The 10,261-nt window shown below is 42.9% G+C and overlaps 1 protein-coding gene across 1 annotated transcript in view; it reads right to left on the bottom strand.

Moving 5' to 3' along the window:
• Positions 1 to 3,103: 3,103 nt before the first annotated feature.
• The window catches only part of malt2 (MALT paracaspase 2), a 29,961-nt gene continuing 22,803 nt past the window's right edge, over positions 3,104 to 10,261 (bottom strand). Inside the window, exons 11-18 of the mRNA XM_061976232.2 lie at positions 9,695 to 9,872; positions 9,542 to 9,616; positions 9,351 to 9,478; positions 5,867 to 6,016; positions 5,737 to 5,791; positions 4,181 to 4,283; positions 3,973 to 4,110; positions 3,104 to 3,905 (exon numbers count right to left, since the gene is read on the bottom strand). Coding sequence (XP_061832216.1) covers positions 3,636 to 3,905; positions 3,973 to 4,110; positions 4,181 to 4,283; positions 5,737 to 5,791; positions 5,867 to 6,016; positions 9,351 to 9,478; positions 9,542 to 9,616; positions 9,695 to 9,872 — 1,097 coding nt within the window. The 3' untranslated portion in view covers positions 3,104 to 3,635. The remainder of the gene's footprint in view (positions 3,906 to 3,972; positions 4,111 to 4,180; positions 4,284 to 5,736; positions 5,792 to 5,866; positions 6,017 to 9,350; positions 9,479 to 9,541; positions 9,617 to 9,694; positions 9,873 to 10,261) is intronic.

Genomic DNA, 10,261 nt, shown 5'->3' with positions numbered 1-10,261 from the left:
CGCTATTGGATACTCCTAGCTTTCTGTAGAAGGCTTTAATGTGTTCCACACCAAAGTGACCAGAGTGGTGGGACAGCTTGTTGACTAGAGTTGTGGCGATGCTGTTGAAAAGGGCGTTAAGTCTGCTTACTACCTCCATTTTGTCTGTAATGAGGGAGTCACCCTCCTTGATGCTGATGTTGATGAGTCTGGTTTGAAGTTTCTGGCTGCAACCAGGAAGCTGGTTGTTGAGGATTTTCCAGAGCTCACGTAATGTAATTTTTTTCCAAAGGATTTAGTCAGGTTGGTTGTCTTATTTCTTAATTTCTTAATTCATCCATTTTCTACCGCTTGTCCCATTCGGGGTGGTGGACGTGCTGGAGCCTATCTCAGATGTACAACAAATACTTTGTTACTTGATGAATGATACCTGTTAGCATGCTAAAGTTAGCGTGCTAATTTTGTTTGTATACACTTCAGTCATAGTTTGGTACTTGATAGACTTAGACTTAGACTTCCTTTTTATTGTCATTCAAATTTTAACTTTACAGTACAAATAAGAACAACATTTCGTTGCATTAGCTCATGGTAATGCAGGATAACAAATCAATAAGGTGCAGATATAAATAAATAGATTACTGCACGCATTAACATCAACATCTGCCTGTTAGCATTTTCAGCTACACACAAACCTCAGATTAATATATTTTGGTACTTGGCGTTTTAGCATGCTAACATAAGCATGGTAGCTTTTTTGGCTAATTTAGCAGGTATACACCGAGTGTCTTAATATTTTGGCATTTAACTAATTCAACTGTAAGCATGCTATTGTTAGAATGTTCACAAAGTACTGTTACTACGCTAGCTTTTCAGCTTACATTGCTCTTTTTTTTTTTTACTTGACGCTATCTGGCTAGCGTGCTAAGTGTTAGCATTTCACTTCGGCTTTGGCTCCTCAGCATTCACTCAACATTTCTACCAAAATAGCATTCTCTAGCTCTTTGAAAACAATGTGCTTTAGAAGGTGAAAACTATGAAAGTGGCCCCCGCATCCTTTATTGACCCTCGCTTGCTTTCAAAGTTGTGGCTTTTCACGACATCATAAAGGAACAACATGGACATGATAGCACCTCTGACCTGTCCCCGGCTAGATCAGCCCATCATGTGACTTCATGAAAGTCACCTTTGTGGGGGGTGGGGGAGAGTAGGCTTCGCTGCACATCTTAAAATAAAGCCCGGAGCTCTGCCGACTATCAGTCAGTCAGCAACAGACATGTGCTGCAAGTATTTGGCTTTTCTCCAGATAATAATCTTAACTAGCATGATGTTGCTGTTAAAATGTGATGTTAGCAATATAGCTACGTAGCAGTGACGTGCGGTGAGGTTGATGGCTGGTGAGGCACTGACTTCATCACAGTCACATTTACAAACATATGAACCCTAAAGAGTATCTTATTCACCATTTGATTGGCAGCAGTTAACGGGTTATGTTTAAAAGCTCATACCAGCATTCTTCCCTGCTTGGCACTCAGCATCAAGCGTTGGAATTGGGGGTTAAATCACCAAAAATGATTCCCGGGCGCGGCGCCGCTGCTGCCCACTGCTCCCCTCACCTCCCAGGGGGTGAACAAGGGGATGGGTCAAATGCAGAGGACAAATTTCATTACACCTAGTGTGTGTGTGACAATCATTGCTACTTTAACTTAACTTTAACTTTACACATACAAACTGTAGCACACAAAAAAGCACATTTTATAAAAAAAACGTTATTATGGTCTTACCTTTACTTAGAAATTAAGTCCACAACTAAAGCCCTCACTTAAACTTTCCACGTGCAAGATTGAATCTATTTAAAAAAGTGTAACCGAGGGTTTATAAATGTGGCCTATACTGTATGAAACTACAAAATAACAAACACGGAGGCTCCAGTTTACACGAGGACCACTTTATTTACCTTCTTTCAAAAACCTCCGCTCCACTCTAACGTGTCATCACTTCCGCTCTTAGCGCCTTCAAAATAAGAGCTCAAGGCATATACTGTATAACAGCGCATAACAGGAACTTAACATCACAAAGAGGAAAGCCCATGAAAATAGGTTACAAAAGTTATTTAATAAGAAGCCAAAAAGTGCAAAAACAATAATGTTCGTGTTGGAGGAGTTGTGAATTAGGTACACCTGCAGTCTGCAGGGGTACCTAATGTTGTGGCCCTGCAGTCATTCACAACTCCTCCAACACCAACATTATTGTTTTTGCACTTTTTGGCTTCTTATGAAATAATTTTTTTAAATAGATTCAATCTTGCACGTGGAAAGTTTAAGTGTGGGCTTTAGTTGATATAACAATTCTACGGCGGGGGTGCAGGAGGCGAGCCTCAGCCAGTGTGTCTTTTGCAGCCGTTTTATGATCGCTCAGCACAAGAAATACGTTACACACATACAGTTGTTGACAAAATACACTGTACATTATATACCTCAGCTAACTAAACTATGGAAATGTATAATATAATTCATATAGCAATACGGTCTCACTGCACAGCAGGCCAGCAGTTAGCCGAGTCCGCAATCCATGTTGAGGCACTGAGTGACGTGCCTCAACTGGCTGCTGGTCATCGCACCGTCTCTTCTCAGTATTTGAACGGCAAATGTGAAAATTCAGCGATTTTGAATAAAAATAATCTAAAACTGGTGAAGTTAAATGGAAAATAACTTTATAGTATAATCACTGGATACATATAACAATTTAATTTTTTTTTTTTCTTTTTACATTTTTTTTCTTTCCATGATGGCAGGTGAGGCCCCGCCTCTAGTGACTGCACGTCACTGCTACATAGCTATGCTAGTGTTGTTAAACGTATATGTCCTCCTCCTTAACATTACGTTGTTATGGCATCTATGACGTTGGACAAGTCCAGATATGTGGTTTACTGGCAAACTTTAGTTTTCATACGGCACACTTTTTGGATGGTTCAGTTCCTGTAAGAAAATGCGGTCTTTGTTTGAACGAAAAACACGGTTTTATTGTGCCGCATATGTTTAAAGTATTTCATATTTTCTCTTTTAAAGGGCGAAGTCCTCCCAGGTTCTTTTCTTCGACTTGACCAAATAAGGTGAGGAAACTCAAATTGAAGATAAACAATTTATTCTACAAATGGAGAAAGTACAAACAGTAGCAATACCAGCGTCGGAGAGAAGACCGTGCCCTACAAAGTCTGGCGCCTTCTCTCTCCATTGTACCTCAGCTCACATGCTTTTGTACAACTTGCTGGCGGAGTTGTTTGGGCGTTGCCAAGTGAAACCAAAAGTTAATCTAAGCCCGTGTTTTGGACACATTCAAAACATTTGCCCACTCTTGCGTTATCTAATTCCTTGGCACCTCTTCTCACCATCAAAACCAAATAAGTTAATGTGTGTGTATTTGCATGGTAAAAACACACTTTCTTTTTACTCATTCCCCTCTGCTTTTAAAGCAGAAAATATTCCTCTGACAAAGTGGATAAAGTACACAATAGCATGTCTTTGAGACAAACAGCTCATTAGCATTACAGTAGGGCTTATTACAAGCACTTTTAAATGGTATACATTTCAGTAACAAGGCTGGATTTTGAATAATGTACTTAGAATTGTTGGAAAACTATAATATGGGACGTTTAATGCTTAGTAGGAATGGACATTGTTGTCGTCATTAAATTTGTCAGTGTTAACAGGTGTGAATAATGACCACGTATTGGAGGCAAAGTCCTCGGACAAAGAAGAGAGCTCCGACACACTGCCGGAGTCGAAGCTTACGGACGCCGCTGGTCGTGGTTCATACAGGTTGAGTTTGGAGACCAGCGGTTTGCCGACTGTAACTGCTCGCTTTTCTGCTACTTCCTCCTCCATGTCGGAGTAAACGTAATGGAGACATACGGAAAAGGTGAGCTCCTTCTGTAAGACATTATAGAGCATCTTTGTTAGTAGGAAATATAGAGTCCCAGATATTAATGAAACTGACCTGAAGTCTCTGCAGACTTTGAATGTGAGTGTAGAGAGTGGGGAACTGAGGTGAAGGGACATGTTCTTTGATCAATAACAAGCTGCCGGCTTCAAGCAGGGTTTCCTGATTGCTCTTCTTCAGGTCCATATCTACATCCTGCCATAACCAAGACAAAATAGACTTTGTATAAAACATAGCAGAGCAGCAGCGCTGTGTGTCATCTTACCTCAGGGAAGTCGGTCAGCTGAGCGGAGCATGAACAAATTTCTTTGGGCTTGTCCAGTATGCGCGTGTAGATCACCATAACGTTGGAGAACTCCGCAGCAAATCTACAGTTTAAAGCACATTATCAGCACGTTACTGTAAATCAGCGCTGTCCAACATTTTTCATACTCAAAAATGAAAGCATGCAGGGGCCATTCTGATCATTTTCATTTTCAAAACTAACACAATATATGGATTTATTTTACCTTTAAGGCTCCCCTCAAGTTTGGTCCCAGGGAAGTGTCGCAATGCTAAAAATGCTAAAAATAGGTCAAACTGTATCTTCATTCTTTTCAACGCCTACATCTCGAAATCAACTTCAGAGCTATCTGTCAATACAAAGTTTCATTTATTTTATGATTTAGGCCCTTTTTGTCAGATAAAACAGTGTTTTTTATGGCAAAAACACACAATTTGCAATCCAAATTGGATATCAAAATGTTCAAAGTGGAATATTTGATGCAAAGTCATTTGAGCCTTAAATACCATTTCAACTTCATTTAAAAAGGGGGCGGTGTGGCGCAGTGGAAGAGTGGCCGTGTGCAACCCGAGGGTCCCTGGTTCAATCCCCACCTAGTACCAACCTCGTCATGTCCGTTGTGTCCTGAGCAAGACACTTCACCCTTGCTCCTGATGGGTTGCATGGCAGCTCCCTCCATCAGTGTGTGAATGTGTGTGTGAATGGGTAAATGTGGAAGTAGTGTCAAAGCGCTTTGAGTACCTTGAAGGTAGAAAAGCGCTATACAAGTACAACCCATTTATTTATTTAAAAATAAAAATATGTCAGTAATTGATTTGAATTCATTATTACGCATCATTATCAATGCATAAATCTCTAGATCAACTTCAGATCTGTTCGTCGATTATTAGTTTATATAGTTTCTTTTTTTTGTCTGGTTTGTTTTAGGGACTTTTCGTCATAGAAAACTTTTTTTGTGGCAACACAAAACGTGAAATGTTTTCTTCCAAAAAAATGTTCAAAGTGGAATATTTGATGTAAAATAATTGGAGCTTTCAAAGGGTCAATAATTCATAACAACGTTGATTTGGATTCATTATTATTTTTTGAGCAATGACAGGTTTAAATAAAAAAAGCTTTGTTATTAGAGTCAACATTGCAACTTGTTCTCGTTATATTTCACCTGTTTGCTCTTTTATTCCACTTTTTCAATGTTTTTTGTAATAGTATTTTTAAACTGTGCCGCAGGCCTTAAAAAAAAATCAGCTGTGGTTCGCTTATGGCTCCATATGCTCCAATTAACGACTCTAGATAGATAGATAGTACTTTATTGATTCCTTCAGGAAAATGTAATCTATTCCGTGAAGCAGTCCCCTACAGGGTCTAAAACATTTCAGGGTTCAGAAAACATTTTTATCAACAACTTCCTAATATAGTTATTTTTAACTCCACTAGATGGCTGTAGTTGCATTTAAAGTACCATGAGAGGTGTGGGATACTGTTGTTTACACATACCTCATCAGCGCTATTAATGCTGACTCATTTGATTTCACACATACCCAAGCTGGACCTTCACACCGCAGTCAAAGTGGATGAAGCGGCTCTTTGGGAGGGCTGTAAATGACATTTTAGATGAAATACCAATGGCCCACGGAGGTAGCATTGTATTCAGTGGTGTGCCTTCAGTACCATGAGCGACGGCCCACTGTAGGTTCCGAGCAGAATAGGCTGCAGAACATTCCGAAGTCTGAATCTTATCGGTGAGGGAACGTCGCTCAGAAAGATTACTGCGGAGCTCCAGAGCCTGCCTCCCTCGGGTGATTTCAAAACGACCCATGTCTGGTAAGAGCATAAAGACAATGATCTGTTATTCCAAAATAAATGGTCTATTATATAAACAAATATGTTCATTGGGATGGCCATGTGACAAATGCAGTGAGTGACAAAAGTGTGATGATAACCATAGACATGGCACTTACTGTGACATCAGTACAATATTACTAATATAGTTCATTAAATATCAATTGCATACAAAATGTGTGTTTAGTGCTTGTTCCTGTCCTGCGCTCTTATTTTGGTGGCACTTCCTGTTGTCTTGGTGTTTTTTCGTAACTGTTTTACGCCTGCCTTCGAGCACTTTTTCCCTCACCTGTTTGCTGTTTGTGATTAGCACTATCGACTATCCTTTTTCGATGCCAACCTCTAGTACGCAAGTACTTTGTGGACGCCGTCTGCTCCACATTTCCTGCAAGTGTTTTGCTGGGTTTCAGCAGTTTTGTTTTGTTTTGGTCATAGTATGTCTGTTCAGAGCACTTCCCTTTTGTTTTGTCAGTTTAATTAATAAAGACCCCTTTTACTGCACGCTGCTACCTCGTTCATCCGCATCCTCTAAATCACTACAAAATCACTACTTTCCTCGGGCAATGGAAAGCAGGATATAACCCTGATATAGTGTTTGTCAGTCATAAGATCACCGGAGTCAGCAAGAAGCTGGTATTGGAGCCCCTGCCAAAAACCCAACACCGTCCAATTGGCATTAGACTCAACGCTGCAATCACCCCAGCCACTGTCCCATTCCGGAGAAGATTCAACTTCGGGAAAGCGAACTGGCCTGGCTTCCAAGAAGACCTCGAAAGGAAGATTGCCCATCTCCCAGCGGACCCCAAAAGCTATGACAACTTCACTAAACTCGTGCACCAGGCAGCCCGAAAGAACACCCCAAGAAGCTGCCGCACTCAATACATACTTGATACCGGACTTGATACCCATAGCAGCAAACTATATGAGCAATACCAACAGCTTTATCAATCTGACCCCTTTGCTGAAAGCACCATGGAAGTAGGTGAGAGCCTCATGACTTCCCTATCAGAATGCTGCCAAAGGAAATGGCAAAACCTGATGGAGACAACTGATATGGCGAAAAACAGCAAAAAGGCATGGAGCCTGATCCGAAAAATCAGCAATGACCCGTCAACTCCAACACAGCAACAGTATACCACCACTGCCAACCAAGTTGCTCATCAGCTGCTGCTCAATGGAAAATCCAAAACCAAACAGCCAAGACCAAAGGTAGACCAACTTCAGTACTCCCAAACCACCGGACTGACTGAGCCGTTCTCCCCTGAAGAGCTCAATACCAGCATCAATGCCCTTAAGACCGGTAAAGCCATCGGCCAGGACAACATTTGCACTGAAGAGATCAAACACTTTGGACCTCTGACACGGAAATGGATCCTCGACCTGACGAACGACTGCATGCTGACAAGAACCATCCCAAAGATCTGGAGAAAAAAACAGAATCATAGCTCTTCTCAAACCGGGTAAAGATCCATCCCACGCAAAAAGTTGCCGCCCAATCTCCCTGCTATGTCACCCATATAAACTCTTTGAGCGCCTGATCCTCAACAGGTTGGCCCCAGTTGCTGAACCTGCCATCATCCCCCAACAAGCTGGATTCCGACCTGGCAAGTCCACAAAAAGCCAACTTCTGAATCTCACCCAATATATTGAGGATGGGTTTCAGAATGGACTGGTAACAGGTGCCGTCTTCACCGATCTGTCTGCCGCGTACGACACTGTGAACCACTGCCTCCTCCTAAAAAAGACCCTGGAGATGACAAAAGATCTGGCACTCACAGACCTCATTGGAGTCCTCTTGAAAGACAGGCGCTTCTATGTAACTTTAAACAACAAGCAAAGTCGCTGGCGACGACAGAAGAACGGCCTACCTCAAGGTAGTGTGCTGGCTCCACTACTGTATAACATCTATACCAACGACCAGCCAATGGACCAGAACACTGAACGATTCATCTACGCTGACGACCTCTGTGTAACATCTCAAGAGAGTACGTTTGAAGCAAACCTCACCTCAGCCCTAGATGAGCTACTCCTCTACTACGAGCAAAACCATCTACACGCAAACCCTGCGAAGACCCAAGTCTGCTCGTTCCATCTCAGCAACCGGGATGCAAACCGACCTCTTAACATCAAATGGTCTGGAACACCACTTGAGAACTGTACCAACCCTGTCTACCTTGGCGTAACCCTGGACCGCACACTCTCCTTCAAGGAACACATCAAAAACACCAAACTGAATGTCAGCTACCGAAACAACATCTTACAGAAACTGACAAATTCCAAATGGGGAGCCACAGCACACACACTAAGATGTACTGTGCTATTCCTCGGCGGAGTATGCATGTCCTGTCTGGGAGAGATCAACCCATGCCAAGAAACTCGACCCAGCACTGAACAACACCTGCCGCTTGATCACTGGTTGCATGAAGCCTACCAACCTGAACAACCTACATCTCCTCGCTGGCATTGCCCCTGCAGACATGAGACGGGAAGTTGCCAGCAGAGTAGAGTTCACAAAAGCTACCAGTGATGAACGCCACCTCCTCTATGGACGTGAACCCTCAGCCCAACGTCTGAAGTCAAGGAGAAGCTTCCTCAGCAATGTCCAACATCTCGGGAAGAAACCAGACTCCAGCTATGGACACAAAGACTAGAGAAAGACCCCCCTCCTATTGACATGGGAATCCCCCCTTCTGAAGACCTGCCCCCCAGGTCAGAAACACCATGGGTCCAGTGGAAGACACTGAACCGCCCGAGAACAGGAACAGGGCGATCAAAAGCTGCAATGGCCAGGTGGGGCTACAAAACCGGCCCAACCACCTGCGAATGCGGAGAAGAGGACCACACCATGCAGCGCTGCCTTGTCTGTCCTCTGATACCCAGCTTAAAAGATCTCGCAGAGTTAAACGACAATGCAAAAGACTGTGTAAAGAAATGGGAATCTGTCATATAACCACATGCTTCAAAGACACGAAAAGAAGAAGAAGAACTACAAAAGAGATATAGACAAGTTTGGCCTCCACAACGTACTCAAATCTCTTGTCCATTGGGCGCGCTCATATGGATCAATTCCACCAATTTGACTTATTTTTTCAAGGTAGCGAGTCTTTGAGGTAAGGTACAGTACGATCCATTTGAATTCAGTTTGTTGGTCTCTCTCACTTTACACAGTACAGCCTTGTAAACTAAAGCTTTGGCCAGCAAAAATGGCTACTAATGCATTGCGAAATCCTGTGCCCGTTCCAGCCCTATTTTGTGGAGAAAATATGTGTCAAAGTAAAAGTTGGTCAGTTGATTAGCAAAATGTTTGACATACCTTCCGCCACCCTGTCCAGCATGACCGTGACCTTCTCGTCTTCGCAAACGCGGCGCTTGAGGAAGCTTATGAAGATACCGTTGGACACGTCTTCCCTCTTCACCTCGTAAGCCTCTGCGTCGACGCATCTGAACACAAGCGCTCACTCAGTCATAGGTCTTCATACCGTAGGCGGAAGAGCTGCAGCTTACGTGGCGTAGCCAAACACTATGTTTGCCGTCACCTTCACCAGCCCGGACTGGACGGCGACGCCATCGTTTGGGTTTCTTAAAAGGTACAAAAAAAAACTTGACGCACAAATGCGTACGGTTAAAAAAAACAAACGTGGGAGCCAAAAACCCAACCTTTTGCGGCACATGTCCAGCAGGAAGACATTGAGTCCGGTCTCTTTCTCCTGCATCCTGGTAAGAATATTTTGCACGCACAAGCAGTGCTCTGACGTGTACGAGGCCGGTGCATCAATGGGAACCATGAAACTGTTGCCGTAGTTCTCATAACCGTGACCGGCAAAGTAGAGCAAGCCTGTGGAAGACAAAAACATGAGGACATACAGTGTAAGACAGGCCTGTGAAACGTACGGCCCACGAGCTGTATCAGGGTTAGGGTACGGCCCACGAGCTGTATCAGGCCCACCCACGGGTTTAATCTGCCCTGCAAAATGAGTTTGCTATGTATAAAAATGACTTGCAATTTTTTTATGAAAGACAATCCTGTTCCAAATGTCTCTACTGGATGGTGCAATGCCAATTGAAGCACATGCCAGTGTTTAAAGATGACGTTGTAGCGCTTGCTTTAAGGACATACTGTAATTCACTTGACTTTGTAGTCATTATTCACTGTCATTCTTCTCTTGTGCACATAACAATGTTCTTCTTCTTTAGCATTCATATATGCAGTTAAGAGTGAGTCAT

This window comes from Nerophis lumbriciformis, linkage group LG14, assembly GCF_033978685.3.
Source record: "Nerophis lumbriciformis linkage group LG14, RoL_Nlum_v2.1, whole genome shotgun sequence".
In the NCBI taxonomy this organism is placed as follows: domain Eukaryota; kingdom Metazoa; phylum Chordata; class Actinopteri; order Syngnathiformes; family Syngnathidae; genus Nerophis; species Nerophis lumbriciformis.
Note: the sequence above shows the minus strand (reverse complement) of the source record. Positions and strands in the feature narration are given on the sequence as shown.